We start from the raw sequence: 20481 nt of genomic DNA on the forward strand, positions 1-20481 counted from the left end.
TATTCTCTGCCTGCTCTGTTGAAACTCTGAGGTGACAAGTTTTTGTTTTTGAGAAACTATACAAACCCATCTGAAGTACAGCCATCTTTAAAAACAACAAAATAATTAGCTCCACCTAATGATGTGTTTGACATCCTTCAATATTGATCAGCATGAGTAAATTTTCCTGGAGGACAGTCATAGTCTGAAAAACTTTATCTGAATCCCTACTACGCAGTTTACCATACTGATATGATTCAAAGAACAACTTCCTTAAAGCATTTGATTTTTATTTTTGAATCAAACCACAGTCAACCATTTTCTTCAAATTTTCAAAATTTACATGTCCCAACCTCTTGTCATAAAAAAAGTTACGTCACATGATGCACAATTTTCTTTTTCCACATGACATTTTGTAACATTGATTTTCAGATTTTACACCACTTGCCTCTAGCTTCTCACTAAATACCTCAATATTATTATTAAATGTGACTTCTAAAGCTTTACTGACTACTGCTTCCACTGAAAAAAGGTTTTTTTTCCCAAACCAGGTAGATACAATGTATCCTCCAATGTATAAGGTTCCCATAACTTTGTTGATCCAATACCTTCAGCATAGACAACTGAATTATCCCTTACTCTAACAGGAAATTCCAACTCCCTATTAGTTGAAGGATTAAAGCCATTCCCTGTCTGATGTCATGCATTTTGATGTAGCACTATCAGCAAGCCAAGTATTGTCATTAGTAGCCACAACATTCCCAATTTTTGCTCTCAGAGCTTAATCTTAGGGTCTTGGCCTTTAATCAGAGAACTTTTGCTTAAATTGCTTTTCAGACACTGACCCTGACCTTAATCGCTTTTTCAATTGACATTAACAGCTGCAAATGGAATTGTCAGTTCTTCAGTATGTGACAAATGTTGTTCTTTCTTCAGTAAACTTTTAAATTACAGAAAGTCTGCCTGCTTTCATCACGAGTTGTAAGCTGTAAAAAAAACAAGCCATATTTAGCCCGAAGTCCACCAAAAACTTCAGGAATTTTGTCTTTACCTCCCATTGGTTCACCAACAACTGCAAGTGACAGTGCTAATGCTTCAACTCTACTAATACATTAAGGAAAAGTATGATAGAGTAACATCCTATAATTAAAGAACTGTTATTTCAATGCTAATTTATTTACTGCAGATAGCTGCTCGTTAATTATCTTAAGCCGACTTCACATAACCATTTGCTGTACTACAGTACCACATCATGTGACAGTTTGCAGCATGTCAAATATCATACCAAACGAAATAGAAAGCATTGATTTTGCATTAAGCTCAGTCCAAAACTTCTGTGCATTTACATCTTGAACGCCCTTACTTTACTTCCGCCAATGACATTAAGCGATTTCTCTGCTCTTTACATAACTTTCATTTAATGCTTCCACAATTGAAAATTACCTCCATCAAATTTTTAGATGCTGAAAAGCTATGGTCAATGCATCTTTTATCTTTTCATCTTTGGAGTCCCACCCTCAATGTAACTGAATGTACAAGTTAAACTTTCAAACCATTGTAGAAACACCATCACTGCTCAGAATGACGTCAAATTGCAATGGAATATTATCGGAGAAGGGGGGGAAAATGTATAGCAGAAGAAAAATAAACAGTTACAAAATGTAGCAATAGATGGCGCTGTAAGCATCATAATTTAATAATGGTGACTACAAATGACAAATAAATCATACAACAATATGTAATGTGTACATTTGATGTTAAACAAACTGTACTACTCAGTGTGCATGGGTGTAAAGGTTTGATACTGTTAGTTACGCAAGCCCGTCCATCACAGCAAGGTCATATCACATCGGATGGGAAAAATCGATTTTTAATTGTCCTGAGGCCAAAAGCTGCATAAAAATCATCAATCAAAACCAAATCTGATTATTAGTTTCTGTGTGACTGGCGCAAAACATGTTCAATATTCTGTCCACCGTTTTTTGCAACTAGTTGAAATCAAGAAACAGCAAGTTCCACAACTGATCGAAGTGTTTCCAGGGTCATGTTCAGAATGTGTTGCACAATGCATGCCTTCAATGCAGCTAAGTTTGCAGTTGGAACACTGAACACAACATCTGTCAAATAGCCCCATAGCCAGAAGTCACATGGATTAAGATCAGGTGATTGGGATGGCCAGGCTGTAGGGAAAAGGTGGCTGATAATTCTAGCATTTCCGAAATGGTGCTTCAGCAGCTGCTTAACTGGATTTGCAATGTGCAGAAGTGTGCCACCTTGCATATAAATGATCCCATCCACACATCCATGTTGTCGGAGAGCTGGAATGACATGGTTGCGCAAAAGACACTCATAGCGCTTACCAGTGACGGTACAGGTAACAGGACCAGAAGTATGTGTCTCTTCGAAAAAATATGGCCCTATGATAAATGATGCCGTCAACTGTGTGGATTTTCTGTTGCCCATATTCGACAATACTGTGTATTGACATATCCTGTCAGATGGAAGCGCGCTTCGTCTGTCCACAAAATCTTCCACAGCCAATCATTGTCCACTACCAAGTGAGCAAGAAATTCTAAAGCAAAGGTCTCTCTAGCTGTCAGGTCAACAGGAAGCAACTCGTGCACATGATTACTTTTGATTGGATAGCAAAGAAGAATGTTTCTTAGGATTTTATGCACTGTGTTCACGGGTATGTCCAATGTTCAGGCAATTCTCTGTGCACTACATATTTGAACACCACCACTAGTCTCCTCTGTGGCCACTACTTCCACTGACATCGAATCAATTCGTTTCCTCCCTCTGCCAGGTTGCACACCAAAAGAACTCGTCTTTTCGAATTTCCAAATTATTTTCTCCAGACCCACAGCAGTCATCGGATCAACCCTTTTTTCAAACCCCTCAATGTCCGGAACTTCTGCAGAGCAATGTGTGCACAGTCATCATTCTTGTAATACGGCTTTAGAAGCAGAGCACAATCCTGCATTGAGACAGCCATGGCGAACATTGCAGATGTGAGAGGAGGATAAGCCATGTACCTGGCATGTTTATACCAACTCCAATGTGTCATGCACATGACAAGAGTTTTTATTTACATATTCTGACACGGTGCCATCTATTGATCAATTTTCACGTTATTTTTTCTGCCATATGCTTTCGCCCCTTCTCCGGTGATATTTCGTTGCAATCTGACACCATTCTGACGAGTGGTGTTATTTCTACAGCGTTTTGAAAGTTTAATTATAATCACTCTGTATTTTAGAGACTTGACTTATACGAAGAAAATGAAATGTTATCACAATAAATCAACATGTTTTTCTGGCCCCATAACCTCTTGAGCACATTGTAATTAAGTTATATGATGAATGAGATTTATTTCTTCAATAAAAACAAAAGCTCTTACAACGCAATACACAAAACATTTCCTAGAAAACAGCAAACATATGCAAAAGAATCAAACATCTTGGGCTGGTCAGAAGTAGCAAATATAATGAAACACCATATAATAGCAGAGATGTTGAGTCATATTGTCATTATTCCATACTGGATTTTCTACTGCTTAAATATAAACAAACATTGGATGTACAAAAACATTATACTTGCACACTCACAGGCAAAGGTAAACATCACAACAAGCTATACCATGCAACAGTTTGCTATTTAGCACTAAGGCCCACAACTCATGTAGTAACTATCTTCCTCCTCTATCAAAGTTGTTTTTGCACTTTTGATTTTCTATGGCCTCTGTACATCCTAGCACACTAATGATTGGACCTTGGTAATACCACAGTATCAGAGAAACAAATTTGGCTGCTCTTTAAAACAAGTGTTAATGTTTCTTTTAGTAGATCCTATGTACGTTTGGCTATATATGCAAGGAATTTTGTATACTCTGTGGCAAACAGCATGTGCAAGTCCTTTGCAATGTTCAAACATTCACCCATTTTTCTTGTCAGTTTAAAAACTGTGTCAATTCTGTGTTTCCTTAACACTCTGCTGAAATGACATGTCGATTTTTAACAATGGTGGGAGAAATTTCCCTTTCAGTAATTCTTTTTCACTAGAAGCTCCAGATCTTTTAGGAGTAGTATCCTATTTCTCTCTCCTGAAAGTAATTCTTATATGGTCAAGCTCTTTCACTCCTCTTCTCTGCTTGGAATGGTGATCAGGAATTTTTGCAAAAGTATCTGTGTCAGCGGATTATCTGTAGACATTGTACCCTAAGTTTCATCAAGTTTTCTAAGTACATGTACATATAGAAACGAAATTTTACTTCTTTCCTCTTCATCATTGTAAACTTTAAATTAGAATTAATATCATTCAGAAAATTTAGAAATACAGTCAAGTTTCACATGGGATAAGACAGGTCTTAAAACGTTTAACATACATTAATAAGTATTTATTAATATGTATTTTGTAATTCTAAATTGTAATTCCAAAAAAATTTTAAGTCCACAACGTTTGATGAACAATACTAACCTCCTTTTATGTCATGGACTCTGAACATGGTGAGATGTCAACAGACGACTGGGGTAAAACAAAGAATACAACAATGCAGCATTACTGTCATGATCCTGATGTCAGCCAAATATATATGCATGTGGCTGGAGGGAGGGGAAGCTAGCAGCTAACTTGTGTGCAAGCAAGCATGACAAAAGAGCATTGCACACAAAGTATAAATCATTGTTAAATTACATCGGCAAGAAAAATCAAACAATTTAAAATTGTGTGTGTGTGGGTGGGGGGGGGGGGGGGGTGTCTGCGTTTTTTCTTTATCGACTAGGGCCTTGTTGGACAAAAAATTCACTTTCTGAGTGTCTTTTTGTTGTGCCTATCTGTGACGCGGTGTCTCTGCTATATGCTGAATAGCAACTACCCTTTTAATATATTGTTACACATCTGCAAGTAATTTAGTTATGAATTAGTTAACTCTAAGTTTTCTCTTTTGTATTTAGCTAATATATATAATAGTTTAATTGATCTGTGGGTATATATGCTAAGTAATTATCTACAGAAAAAAAAAGTTCTTTGCTGGCCAGTTTTACCTACACTTACTCATAAGAAAACTGGAGAATGCTCATCTTTAGCTCAAGAAGCTGTTCAGTAAGGAAAAAAATGAGTCCTCAAACTCAAGATTAAAAAACCAGGTTTTTCTGGTGTTACTGATCTGCAATTCCAATGTTTTAAATAGTACTCTTTCCCATTATTTTTTCCAAATCTGAGAATTATTATAAACTTACTTGTTTCTATGAGTAATTTTCAAGCGGAATTCTTCATCAGACGTTACATTTTATTTTTGTTGCTAAAAGTATAACACTAATGGAAACATTAAACAATGGCCGAACTATTTGACATTTACAAGCAATACAAAAGTTAATGCCATGCAAAGAAGGCTCAAAATGAGGTCAACTTCCCTATACTACAACCCCCCCCCCCCCTTTTCGCTTCCTTTGTTCCTGTACACAGTTTACATTATACTCTTAATGTAAAAAGGGCACAACATGCTTTCAATTTTCTATCAAAAACAAAGCCTTATATATACTGCAGTAGACTCGGTGTAAGCCAATACCGGACAGATTCAGTATGCAGGGTGCAACTTAACTGCAATGTAATTTAACTGCCACGCAATTTTGTAAACATCTCTATGGCAATGCCTCTGATTAGCTTTATAGACAGCTATTGTTTTTGCCTACAGTCATTTGTGCTTTGCAATTTACATCTTATCGAAACTGCTGAAAGGTGTTGGGGATCTCCTCAAGTAGACTCAACTGTAGAAGTATCTTAGCAGTATTAAAACCTCATGCATGATGTGGCATTTTTACACACATCTCAGTGTTTTTGATGTCTTATCTCCTGAAATGATTCATACAATGATATATTTGTGTACATACATTCAGTGACATATGTGGATACTATCTGCAAAATATGTTGTCAATAGAGTTAACAGTAAAGAAGATAAAAATTTAAACGACATGCAAGATGCGGCAGTTTTCAGGCATCTCATTGTTTATGACTTCATATTTTCTTAATTATGATAGGTAGGTGATTCTTACCCCCACAGCGATTATTGCCCAACAATAACCAAGTGTGGTTGAAACCGGTCCATTGCTTTCGGAGATGTACATACATACATACATACATTTTTATAGTATGTTTGATGTTGTAACAGTCAGCAATTCAAACTTTTAAAATTTAAAGTCAGTTTTCTTTTACCTAATTATCAGCCATTCATCATGTTAGCAAACACTGTCACTCACTGTTAGCTCAAATGTGAGATCACAGCTTCAGTTCATAATTATCATGACAGTAGTACTATGGGAAAGAATCATTATTTGACACAGAAAGCAATGTTGACTTATTTAACACAGAAAGCAATGTTGACAATGTGAACTGTTAATGTAACTTGCACTCAAAGTCTCCTCTGTCAAATTCCTTTTAAAACAAAATATATTCCATCAGTCACAAAATTTTATTCCTCACACATCTGCTAACACAACTTGTATAAGAATATTTTGCAGCTGAAGTCATTTTATAATGTTACTATCCTGTGATACGCAAATGGAGTCAGCAGACACAAAAAGTGTCACCACAGTTTTATGACACAGTATCTGTAATCACGGGATGAAGAATACTTTTAGGCTTATAAAATGACAAAACCTATACGATTGTAAAATATTAAACAATCAATTTGGCTGCTGACGTCTACCTTCAGGATCAGAGTGCTCTTAATGTTTCACCCCCACCCCCACCTTTTTCTTTTTACTGGCAGGACCCAACATGGCTTGAAATATTCTCAATATCATAATAGTGGTTCTTGTACTGTCTGAGGTAGGGAGAAATACATGACTGGAATAAATTGATGGCCTTTTTTCTGAAGTCACAGAAAACAGAAGTATTATGATCAACAAAGTTCGTGGAACATATCAACAATGAATAATAGCAACAAACTCCAGAGGTTCTGTGCAAACATACCTGATGACCAAACTGGTTGCAGGGAAATGCTAATATTCGAAGTCCTTTTGACTCTGCATATTTCTCATGAAGTTCAACTAGCTCTTTGTAGTGTGTTGCCGTATATCCACATTCTGATGCCACATTTACGATAATACACACATGCCCTCTAATGACAAACACAAAAACAGTTGAAAATGTAAGGTAGATTTCATTAAAGCAGACAGCAAATGAAACAAAAGCGAGTTCAATACACTTACTAAAATCTGCATAAGACAGAATCTGTATATGATGCCAACCTCCCTTTTCTGAAAAAGTATCTTAGAACTAATCAGTTTTCAGTGCTAAATATTTTTGCAGAAAATGGTAACACAGATATACAAATGAATTCTCAGACTAATAAGTAACAATAAAATATAACTATACAAGAATTAAACTTTCTTATAGTAAGACCACTCTGTTCTATAGTGCCAGTCATTTACTGTTTAGTTACTACAAGCATGGGTAAGAATTTTAAAACATATTTAATTAAATTATGTGCCTTGTTCATACTTTGTGGATAGGTCAGGCTACAAAACCAAGTTTACAGTGTCCTCTCTGTGACTGATGCTGAGATTTGTACTGACACTGGATTTAACTTTTAGTTCTACAGCAAAAAGCATACCATGTAGCACCACTGTCCAGATTCCATGTTACACTTGAGATCCCTGTAATGGGTCAGCTAAACCAAGTTGGGGAAAGACTTCCAAAGTAGTAGTTTCCTTATATTTTGTCTTCTTCATTTTTCCATTATAATACTCTATCCTGCTCTTTATCCAATCTTTCCCATAATTAAAATATTTTTACAATTTGAACAGACTATTTTTATAACAAAAGTGAATAGAGGAAAAAAGTCTTATCACTCAGAAAAGGCTTGTGGACTATACCTAACTCTCATCAAAGATTATTAGCTAAAGGAAGATGAAATTTTAAATAATTTTAACACAGTTGTCCTTCCCAATATTCAGTGCACAAAAAGTAATTTAGCAGTGCCTCCTCAGTTTCCACCTTCTCAATTCATTGCCTTACTAACAAAACATTGAACACTTACTAGATTGGCCACACAAAGCACAGTCTGTTTTTGGTCTATCAGTCAGCCTCCACCATCTATTTCAATCCATGTAGTCTTCTCCAGTTAGTCCCATCATAGACATATCCTCTCTGATCCTGTCACTCTATCTCTGTCTGTTGCCTCTGATGTTTCTTCACCACCTGTCTAGTGATCTAGCCTTCTCAACACATTATGTGCCCATACCACCTCAAGTCTCCACTCTGTGATCATTGTTGCAATGTCCAGCTACTTGCACAACTTCTGCATTTCACCGTTTTTCCTTTTTCTCCAGTCGTCTCCATCCTACACTGGCCCAAAAATCTGTCTCCGAAAAGCAGTCTCAAATGTCAGGAGCTTTATTTCTATCTTATGTCATAGTCCACGTCTCTGCTCCATATAGGATGATAGGTTGTATTACTGTCCTGTAGATCCTAAACTTTGTGGATCTTGATAGAAGCTGGGACTTCAGCAGCTTACTGAATGCTAAACTTACCTTGGTTCCTGCCTGGATCCTTGCTATTATTTCTTGGTCTGTCTCATCCCTTTCATTGAACTCTTTAATCGTTTCAAAGATTCTGTCATGTACATCTAAAAGTCCTTCATTGTTCCTATGAGGTATTTGGTCTTATCCACATTCATCTTTGGTCCTGCTCTAACTGCCTCTTCCATTAACAATCTTTCTACACTATTAAAACTACTTCATCCACACAGGTGAGGGTGTTGCTCCTTTCTCCACACTTGTTACCTTTCTCTGTGCTCTTTCTAGAACCAGATTAAACAGAAAGGGGGGAGGGGGGTGGAGGCAGTCTCCCTGTCACACTCCAGTCTTCACCTCTAATTTCACTCACATCTTTCTTTTCACGTTCACTGTGCATGTTGTCTCTTACATATACATGCTTGTGTTAGTTCTGTTAATTTCCTAGGAACCTGCACCCTTTTTTCAGTTCTTGCCATATTGCTCGCCTGTTCAGACTATCATATGCTTTTTGGAAGTCCACAAGAAGACAATTGAACATCTCCGTGAAACTCCCAACTCATTGATAGCATTTGCCTTAGAATATGTAATTGGTCTATTGTTGATTTTCCCTTTCTAAACCCCACTTGCTGGAATCCAAGTACCTCCATAACTTATGGTATTCGCCACTTCAGCAGCAACATGCTCAGGATCTTATAAGTTGGGCACAGTAAGGTAATTTCTCTATCTCTTTGGATCTCCTTTCTTTAGTATTGCACAGTTGACAGACTACTTCCATTCCTCTAGGAATCCTTTCTCTCCTCCAAATTAAACAGATTACAGGGTCACTTTCCCTTGTAGGATATCTCTTCCCTCTTCCAGCATCTCTGCAGGTATTCCATCAATTCCTGGTGCCTTTCCTCTCTTCAGCATTTTTATGGCTTCTCCTACTTCTTCCACGGTTAGCAGTTTGTATTGTTACTCTATCTTCTTGGTACAATTCTTCTTCTTCCTTCTTCTTCTTCTTCAAATGTGGTTGTTGCAATGTTGTTGATAGTGTCATCCACATTCAGGAGATTGTCAATATAGTTTTTTCATTACAAAATTGTTAATGCTTTCATGACCACTTGTTGACAAACTGCCTATAGGCTGCTGTCTCGGGTTGTTCTGCCGAAATTCGTCTGACGATTTTTCTAACACTTCGGCAGCACAAGTGGCTGGCATTGTCAAAGCTTCACCCTCCTTTGCTGGTGGTGGACTGGAGCTGAGCTCACACCTGCAGACTATATGTACCTGGCGCTCAAATGTCGAAGGGCTTCTCCGCAGTCATTTCTCCTCTTGCTACCTGTGATGGTCATTCACTGCAGCATGGGAAGCCAGCATCCATTTACCTAGAGGTTTTCTTCTTTCTTGTTGAAGCTATTCCCATGTTTCTGTATTTCTATAGCTTCTCTGAACAAGTGGGTGTGATAGTTCTTCTCTATAGACAGAACTTCCATGTCAGCGAATTTTACTACATAGTCGGTCTCACACAGTGTGTGCTCTGCAATGGTCAATTTCTCCACCTGCTTCTTTGATCCTGGTGTTCATTGATCATGCAGCCGTTCCGACGAACTTTTCCGCATGTGCATGATATATGGTATATTCCTGACATTGCAAGTGGGTCCCTTTTTTCCTTTGCCGATCTAAGACACTCTTTGATCTCCTTTGTCGGTTTGAAAATAGTCTTTATACTGTGTTTGCGCAGTATACGGCCGATTCTGTCTGTCACTCTGGGAATGTATGGCAGAAAGGCCATACCTGACATTTCTTTTTCTGATTTGTCACTTTGCTGAGTGTTTGGCTCTGTTACAATTCTAATATAACTTGTGGAGTACCCATTGCTCCTCAGAACACTATCCAGGTGTTGCATTTCGCATCTGAGGTGCTGCAGCTCACATATTCATCCTGCTCATGCTACGAGCATATTAATCATGCTTCTTTTCTGTCTCAGGTGGTGGTTTGATAGTTTGTGCAGGTATCAGTCCATGTGTGCCAGTTTTCGATATGTGCTGGGTCCCAGGTTTTCACCATCCTTTGTGATCCGCACATCTAGAAATGGTAGTTTTTTGTCCTTTTCTACTTCTGTGGTGAATTTTATGTTGGCTTGAGGCTGTTCAAGTGTCTTATGAAGTCACCGTGCTGTTCTTCACCATGACTCCACACAACGAAAGTATCATCGACGTATCTGTAACACACCTTAGGTTTACAAGTTGCCAAGTCCAGTGCCTGTGCTTCAGAATGTTCCATGAAGAAGTTGGGCACCACTGGACTAAGAGGAATACCCATGGTGATGTCTTCCAGCTGTTTGTAGAAATTGCCATTCCATGTGTAATAGGTCATGGTGAGACATGCATGAAAGGACTATGTGATGTCTTGTGGGAAAATGGAACAGATACGCTCCAGAGTGTCACTGAGTGGCATTTACATAAACAAAGAAACAACATCAAAGCACCTCAGATGCAAAATGCAACACCTGGAAAGTGTTCTGAGGAGCAATGGGTACTCCATAAGTTATATTAGAAGTATAACAGAGCCAAACACTCAGCGAAGTGACAAATCAGAAAAAGAAATGTCGGGTATGGCCTTTCTGCCATACATTCCCAGAGTGATTGACAGAATCGGCCATATATTGCACAAACATGGCATAAAGACTATTTTAAAAATTACAAAGAAGATCAAAGAGTGTTTTAGATTGGCAAAGAGAAAAAGGGACTCTCTTGCAATGTCGGGAATGGGGAATGTACCGCATACCATGCACATGGGAAAAGTTTATGTCAGATTGACAGGGCGATCAATCAATACTAGGATCAAAGAACATAAGAGACATTGCAAGTTTGGGCAGGTGGAGAAATCAGCCATTGCAGAACACGCTCTGTGTGAGACCGACCACATAGTAAAATTCACTGACACAGAAGTTCTGTCTATATAGAAGAACTATCACACCTGCTTGTTCAAAGAAGCTATAGAAATACAGAAGCATGGGAATAGCTTCAACAAGAAACAAGAAGGACTCAAGGTAAATGAATGCTGGCTTCTCATACTGCAGCGAACGACTATCACAGGTAGCAAGAGGAGAACCGCACCGGAAATGACCGCAGAGAAGCCCTCTGACATTGGCGCGCTAGGTGCATAGACTGCAGCCATGAGCTTGGCTCCAGTTCACCACCAGCAATGGAAAATGAAGCTTTGACAATGCCAGCCACTCATGCTGGTGAAATGTCAAGAGATGACATGAGACGAATGTCAGTCGAAGAACCCGAGACAGAAGCCAATACGCAGTTTGTCAGTTTTTCCATTCCTCCATAGCTTTCATTTCATCTCTTATCATTTGTCCTGCTTGACCTTTGATTGTTGGTTGGTTGGTGGGATTGGAGAAGGGATCAAACTACGCGGTCATCAGTCCCTCCAACCTTGGAATTACTAAAACTGATAAAACCTCACACTATAAGAGTGAACTACAATGGCCATAAAATTACAAATTATGGACAGGGAAGGAAGGAAGAATAGAGGAGGGAAAGAAAGTGACTAATGACAGGGGCATGAAGGAAGAAGCACAGGTAGACAAGATAGACACTCAAAATAAAACAGACCCCATAAAGAAGGGAGTGGGAAGGCAGAGGGCAGGGGTGAACCACCAAGCCCAGTCAAAGCCAGTCCAATCGGGGCGAAGGGTGGAGTAAGACGGCCTGCCATTCCCTCCACCCACCGATAAGGTTGTAGGTTCCACCCTTAAATAAAGCAATAAAAACCCCCATCACGAAGAAATCGTAAAACTAGATCAGCCACTGAGGCATTGTCAGCTAACGCCAGAGGTAGCGAGTCAGGAAAGCTAAAAAGACTGCCGCACGGCGGCTAAGTCAGGACAGTCCAGTAAGAGGTGAACCACAGTCAACATCTATCCACGACGACAGGGGGGGGGGGGAGGGGAGGGGGTACTCACGACAGACGAGATAACCGTGAGTCAGCCAAGTATGGCCGATGTGGAGCCAGTAAAGGACGACTGACTCTTTATGAGAGATCCATAAGGACCACCACCACATAGTTGTAGAATCCTTTATCGCCCTGAGCTTGATCAGTGAAGAAAGAGTGTGTCATTCTGGATTCCAACGTCCCAAAACCTGACGATGTAATTCCAAATGAAGGTCTATTTCTCTAATGCCAATAGCAAGAGATGACCTGTTAGTAGCCAATTTAGACAATCGATCAGAAAGTTCATTGCCAGGCATTCCAACATGGCCTGGGGTCCAAATGAAAATCACTGAGCATCCACGTTGATCAAGGAGAGAAAGGGAGTCCTGGATAGCTACGACCAGCGGGTGGCGAGGGAAGCACTGGCCAATAGGTCGCAAACTGCTCAAGGAGTCACTACAGATAGTGAAGGACAGTCCTGAGCAGAGGCAGACATGAACCAATGTGCACAAGATGGCTACCAATTCTGCAGTAAAAACACTACAGCCATCTGGCAAGGAACGAAGTTCCGTGTGTCTCACATAGGTGTAAGCATAACCAGTGTGACCAGCAACCATGGAGCCATCAGTATAAATCACTTCTGAACCCTGGAATGAACTGAGGAGACAGTAGAATTGGTGGCAAAGGGCCTCCAGAGGGACAGAATGCTTTGAATTAGAGAGATCAAGACAGAGCTGTGACTGAGACACACACCTCAGAGGAGTACGTGCATTAGCGGAGAAAAGAGGCAGTAAAGGGAAGTGCTGGAGCTCAGAAAAGAGCGACTGAAAAGGTGGCTTCCCAGTCTTCAACACCGGAATAACGATGCTTTCCTGCCACCGGGTAGGAAATACCCCTCACTCCACAGACTGTTGAAAAGGGTAATTATATGACGGTGGCCACCCACCAATAAGTGTTGGAGCATTTGGTTATGTATTTGATCCGGTCCAGGAGCCGTGTCGGGACAAAGGGCGAGGGCGCTGGTGAATACCCACTCACTAAATGGGGCATTATAAGGCTCCAAGCAGCAAGAAATGAAAGAGAAAGGTAGTCATTCTGAGGAGGAACGCGGGCGGATACTGAGTCGATGCAGAGGCTTGGGCGTGGAATCATTTAAAGACCAGAAGGAGAGCAGTAAAAGGGTGCCACTCGAAGCGTTTAAGAGCATGGCGGCAGTTTTTTATGGCTGCAGTAATTTCCAAAGTCCACCAAGAGACCATCTTCTGATGGGGCAACCTGAGGAAGAAGGGATGGCTGAAACAGCTGCGGAAAGAATGGCAGCAGTCAAAGTCTGTGTAGACTCATCAATCCTACTGTGTGGTAGTACAGGGGGAAGGTAGCAGAGGAGAAGGCACCCCACTCAGCTTTAGAGAAGGCCCACCTGGGAGGGTGACAGAGTGAGATATACTGAAGGAAGGTCAAAACAATCGGGTAATGATCACTGTCACATAAGTCATCGTGGACACCCCACTGAATGGAGGGAAGAAGGCTGGGACTGCAGATGGAGAGGTCAACAGCAGAGAAAGTGCATTGTGCCACACTAAAGTGTGTGGGAGTGCCAATGTTTAGGAGACAGAGGTCAAGCCCTGCCAGAACAGCTTCAACTGTCCTGCCCAGGGCAGTAGTCATGTGACTACGCCAAAGAGGGTTGTGGGCATTGAAGTCCCCTAGAAGCAGGAAGGGAGAAGGGAGTTGTTGAAGACGGATGGTTAGGGCAAGAGATGTGGGCAGCCTGTCAAGTGAGAGGTAGAGATTACAGATTGTGATTGGAGAGGCCAGATTGACCCAGACAGCAATTGCTTCCAGAGTGGTATGAAGGGGAACCCATTTACTAACAATGTCCTTGCGGACCAAGGTGCAACCACCACCTGAAGCCTGCAAGGGACCAATTCGGTTTCGACAGGAAGCATCAAACCCACGAAGGGTGGGTGACAAAATGGGTCTCCTGGAGAGCAATGCAAGCAGCAGAGTAGGGGGAAATAAGGGGCTGCAACTCCGGGAGGTGACGCAAATAGCCATTACAATTCCACTGGAGGATTCTCAAGCTGGAGTCCAAATGGGAAGCGAATGGACTGGATCTGGTCATGCCTCACGCTGCCGAGTCACCATCTGTCACCGATAAGGATGGGGTTTTGTCCATATAGGTGAGGTCAGACTCTGTTGATTCACTGGCTGGAGGAGGGGAAGGAGGCACCTCAGGGGGTACTGGAAGGGCCTTGCCCTTGTTCCTGTGTTTCTGCTCCTTCTCTTGTGAAAGAAGAGATGGGCAGACTGCAGTGAGGCCGGCCAGGAATTTGGAGAAGAAGATCCTGGTGGATGATTCCCTGTACCGAGTTCAAAGATTGGTGGAGTGCAACGGAGACTGGGATGTCACCAAGATGGTCACAAGCATCCAGGGCTTCAGATTGGGTAGCAGAAGATGTCTTTATGAGCAAAGAACTGGACTGCATTTTACTCACGGATTCCACGGCACCCAGCTACAGCAAGGGCCATCTGGCACGCGCCATTGCCGGGAATTCTGATGCCCCAAAGTGATGAGCATCGACTCCTTGGCATATATGAGGTGTTAACAGCTCAGGTACTAGCAGTGTGATCCCTGTGTTGTCAGGGGGCTCAGACAAGTGTGTACTCAATAGGCCCACCACACAGACTAGCAACCATGCTGGTGACCTAGCAGGAAGGGGGCCAGGATGCAATAGGAAAAGAGAGCGGAGGGGGAGAGGAGCCTGCACCCATTTGGACTGAACGGAAAACGTTGAACATGGAGGTCAAACCCCAACGGGACCAAAAATACCGAAAAGGAGATGGAAACAGCAAACTAAACAATAGCACATACCAAAACAAAGCCGGGAGGATAGTCACATCAATACAAAGAAGTCCACCAAGAGAGAAAGGAGGGGGCAGGGAGAAAGGAGCAAGGACAGCAAAGGAGAGGAACAGGGACAGGGACAGTAATGCAGTCTGGAAAAAGGAAGGAGACTGCAATAGTTCGAGGCCCCGAGTGCGCCACACACGTACCCACAAAATGGACTGTGGGCCCCCTGGGAGGTGACCTTTGATCATGTCAATCCTTGTTTTATAATACGTTCTTGAAGAATCTGATTATTCTGTAAAAGCCGCTTATTGTTTGGTGTTCAATCCTTTCCTGCCAGTGTTATGTTCCTGCTTACCATACTCTTGCTTTTCTGGTCAGAGAACTTCCCTTGCTTCACTAGATCCCTCCATGTATCCCAACCTTATTCTTTCATCTTGTTTGTTTGACAGCCATAACACTTTGGCCACTTTGCTTTTGTTGACTGCATGATCTACACTTATCGTTGAACCATCCTCTACGCCTCTTCTTTCTCTACAACAGTTTCAGCACTTCATCTGTGGTGTGTTTGACTTAGATCTTGACCGTGGACTATAACTTGTTTATACCACCTTCCTCTTCTTCCACAGCAGCACATACGTTTGAAATGTCAATTGCATACCTGTCCTTGTCCTCTTCCAGTAGATTTTTCCAGTCTGCATCACTTCTCCTTCAGTTTCTATATTCTATCCTTTCACAAATAGTTTCAGCACAAAACATTGAATAGATTACTACAATTAAATTTAGTATACTTTCAGATAAAACCACCTTTCCGTCAGTGCATGCTGGTGCTGTCATACCAGTCACCGAAATTTATGATAATACTGTACTGCGGTGTGGATAGACAGGTGCATGCAACAGGTAGACTTAAAAATTTCATTTAACAATAGCACAGTGTGTTATTTGAAATGGTTGTTTTAATGAAACAATGTGAAGATAACATAACGAAATTTCACATTTTTTCCATTTGCATGTAGAATCATTCTGAAAATTACAGCAGAAGTTGGCAAAATCAGGTTTATGTTTATCACTAAGTGGCAATGGTGGCTTCTCCTAATTTATTACAAAATGTATTGAATGTAGCTGGTATCTGATTTCAGGAGAGCCATAATTTTGCTTGCTGGTTAGCACTAAATCCAGGCACATTACCTGCATAACTACATGTTAATGCTAGAAATGAAGTTCCTGATCAATTACAGTTCTGTACTTCTTTTCACCACATGATGGGAGTCACTGTGATGCAGCTTTTAAATACTCATTGAAAGCATAAGGGAGACTAAGACCTGTTCACACTTTACAGGTCATCATCAAATATTCTCCCTTTCATTTAAATAATAATATTCACATGTAACACCAACAGAACAGAACTTCCACATCAGCTGCACTGAACATTCTCTGTTAAGATATTTTGTCATTGACAATGGAGGTCATGTCAGGGTCCATAGATGGACACATGATCCTCCTGTTCAGTTGCAACCTTTTCTCAGGATGGTTGACTCCACTATTCACTGACTTAATTCACTGTCACTGGTTGGTTAATAACTGGCATGTGTTCAGCTTAACTGAATTTTCTTTTGCACTTACATTTTTTTACTACATATCATTATTTCTTACCCATTACTAAGACAGAAGTAAGAAACAAAAATGAAAAAGAAGCCACCACAAAACAGTACCAAAATTGCCAGAAAAATAATATGAGAATTTGCTACGAAAATAACGCAGAAAGTGGTCATTTTTTGCTGCTTCTTTATTAATTAACTTTACCTTTAAAAATAAAATAAAAATGACGAATTTCAATGACATTCTATGATTACCACATAATGTTAAAGGTACCATATTTTCCAAACCATTTCTGGTAAATGCTAGGATTGTTACTTCATCAAAGCTACAGCAGTCCACCGGTCTTATCCTCACAAAAATACATTGTATATCCTGTGTGCTTGTATATTTTGAGCAATTTATTTTCATTGTATTATGGTGGCAAATCATACATCATTGTGTGATGATCTCTGTTTGAATAAATAAATTAAATCAATAGCAGAAATAGAAACTAGTTCCAAAACACGCTTTAGGTGGAAAACAGCATTTTTGGCTGAAGTTGAGAAATTTTTGGCTGAAGTTGAGAATAGCAACACCCATACTGATCAAATGTTGGTTCATGTAAGCTCTATTTGGGAGGAAAAAAAAAGTTTTTATTTTTGTTGTTTCAAACAAAATTTTGGAGTTCTGGCATCAAAAGTATATATGAGACATTAACAACAGATCAACTGGTCAATAATCAAAATAAATACCTATATTTTTCCAATGACACTTCTTTGCCATGAATATCTTTGGCTGTGAATTCATAGATGGATGTGGCATTTTTCCAATTGTCCATTTTTGAAACTGCCTCAACCTGTATGAAAGAGAAATGCATTCCCATAATTATCTGTATAAAAATAATAAGTTATAGGTGATAATACATGAAAGAAAATGTTTCTGCAGAATAGTCCACAAGAACACTCTTCTATTTCACAAACTTTCACAGTTAGACTAGAAAACATTAATGGTAAAAGCATGGCCAACTCCACAACAGACATTGTTATCTTTTGTTGCACTTTAAACAACTTGCTGCCTTGTTCCACAGCTGTGAGCAAATAATTAAAAAGCAATTGCATCTATACGTAAAACACGAGAGACAGTGCAGTAATTTATTCCTGGTGGATAAATTTGTAATGAATTGCTAAAAGCATATCTGACAATCCCTACAGTAAGCGGAAAAGAAGCTGGAACTTTAATGTTATAGGTACTGCTGAGAACACTGGTAGTTATGTGGCTTTGGTGACCACTTCTGACCACAAGGCTGCAACATCAAGCAATCTATCAGGAACATCATCACTTGAAAATAAGGGAGGGGGAAATGCATACATGCTTTTGTAGTGATAGTTACCACTTACATACCCACCAAAGCAGGTCTATTAAATGTATCAGTATCAGTCAACAATCAGGTAAGCTACCAGTCTGTCATGGTTTACATTCAGTTTTTACTGGGTGTGCATTTGCAACTTCCTTTATATCTAAAAGTTCATGCTGATACTAATAGATGTTTGTGAGTAATTTAAAGGCCATCCACATTCACTAGTCCTAAATCTTCATCCACAAGACTTCAATTCATACATCAGTTATTAAAACTTTGTAAATTATTTTACCCAGTTTCGTGCATCTTGTACCAGATGTCAATTGTCTTTCTTTGTTGAAGGCCACACACTCAACTATGGTGTTAATCAATGGCTGGAGTTATCATATTACCAATCCTCACATCAAAATTAATTTCATTTTGTGTCTAAATAGTTGCATACCATTTTTTTAAATACGGTACTCTTGAAAATATTTATAATCAGCTTGGCAAGTTTTGCAGACAAACATCCTAATTCATATTCCGCAAAATTACAATGTACAGGAAGTTTAAGATCAAATTTTAATACAACATAGTCGGCATATTTTTCAGGTTATAAGATTCTGTCATTACTGAAACAGCATTTTGTGGTATTTGCAATGGGACATGTGCAACAACAGGAAGCCCAATGACATTGTGTAACAAACTGCCGTTACATGTTGTAAAGTGTTGGTCATATGGTCCATTTATCACGTGCATGTCAATTCACCATAGCCTATAGTTAATTATATCATCATGATACACTCACCTCTACAATAATTAGTGTTAAGAGTGTAGTTATGCTTGACACATACTCAGACAGACTCACTGATTTCTTACTCTACATTTTTGTCACGTGTGATCCACAAACATGAAGTGAAGAAGATAACAACGTAAATGTCTTAGAACAGCCTACATATCACTTTCTGACAGCTTCTGTAAAACTCTCCTTTATTGCAAACAAAACACATGGCTTAAGCATAAGGCAGTTGCTGGTAGGATGGAAAATAGTATGCTTCAATAATTGCTATTTGTGAATAGCAGCGAAATGCAGCGAGATCCCAGCTACAGATATCTTCATGAATAGATTTCAAAGTCCAGGATTTGAAGTTCTCATCACTACAAAAGTTTTCATACTTATTTTATTACTATTGGCAATATATACCTATAACTTGTACAGGAACCAGATTATAATTTATTATAGAAGAGTAACTGATTGTAGTCAAATTAAATCAGGAAATGCTGAGGGAGTTAGATTAGAAAAATAGGATTACCAGACAAATTTTGCTACATGGGCCGCAAGATAGCAGATGACAGCATAGGTAAAGAAGATAATGCAGTCTAGCAGTAGGAAGAAAAGGTTTTCTGAACAATAAATAGATGTTAACATTTAATAAAAATTTAAGTATTCTGAAGTGTTTTCTGAAAGTACTTGTCTGGAGTGTACCAAAGTAAAAAAGCAGACAATAAACAGTACAAGCAAGAAGGGTATAGAAGTCTGGCAAATGTGGTACTACAGAAGGGAACTAATAACGAGGTACTGACTGGTAAAATGTGACTAAAAGAATGAAACACTCACAAAACAAAACTGTTATGGCGTTCATGGATACTTGATAAATTGCCAATTGGCTCCTGTTTCTGGTTCTTTGGCCGACATTTGTTTGATATTTTTCTGACTTTTGACAGCACGAGCGGCTTGCATTGTCAAAGCTCCATCCTCCATTGCTGTTGGTGGACTCTAGTCCAGCTCATGGATGTAGATTATATGTACCTGGCACACCAACTTCCAAGAGCTTTTCTGTGGTCATTACCACTGTGGTACTTCCCTTGCTACCTGCAATGTCACAGGAATCCAGGATCCATTCATCTTGAGGCTCTCTCTTTTTTGTCGAAGCTATTATCATGTTTGTATATTTTTATAGCTGTCCTGAACAAGTGGGTGTAATAGCTCTTCCCTGTGTTGGCGAATTTCGCTATGTGGTCAGTCCCACACAGTGTGTGCTCTGCCACATCAGATTGCTCTACGTGCCCCAATCTGCAATGGCTCTTATGTTTGGTGCTCCCAGTGTTGATTCATCATCCAGTGATTCCAACATAGACTTTTCTACGTGTACATGATATTTGGTATATTTCCAACATTGCAAGTGGTCCCTTCTCTCCTGCGCTTTTATGGGACAATCTTTGACCTTCTTTGTCACTTATTAATACCCTTATGTCGTGTTCGCACAATACATGGCCAATTCTGTACAATATAT

At 39.8% G+C, this 20481-nt stretch overlaps 1 protein-coding gene across 3 annotated transcripts in view; it reads right to left on the reverse strand.

Moving 5' to 3' along the window:
* LOC126262418 (phospholipid hydroperoxide glutathione peroxidase-like) overlaps positions 1-20481 on the reverse strand; it is a 50115-nt gene that overhangs the window by 18077 nt on the left and 11557 nt on the right. For all 3 annotated transcript variants that reach the window (XM_049959052.1, XM_049959051.1, XM_049959050.1), the window contains 2 exons: positions 17604-17707; positions 6949-7096 (listed from right to left, as the gene is read on the reverse strand). In XM_049959052.1, the coding sequence (XP_049815009.1) occupies positions 6949-7096; positions 17604-17689 (234 nt within the window). In that variant the 5' untranslated portion in view covers positions 17690-17707. The remainder of the gene's footprint in view (positions 1-6948; positions 7097-17603; positions 17708-20481) is intronic.

Source organism: Schistocerca nitens, chromosome 6 (genome assembly GCF_023898315.1).
Source record: "Schistocerca nitens isolate TAMUIC-IGC-003100 chromosome 6, iqSchNite1.1, whole genome shotgun sequence".
Lineage (NCBI taxonomy): Eukaryota > Metazoa > Arthropoda > Insecta > Orthoptera > Acrididae > Schistocerca > Schistocerca nitens.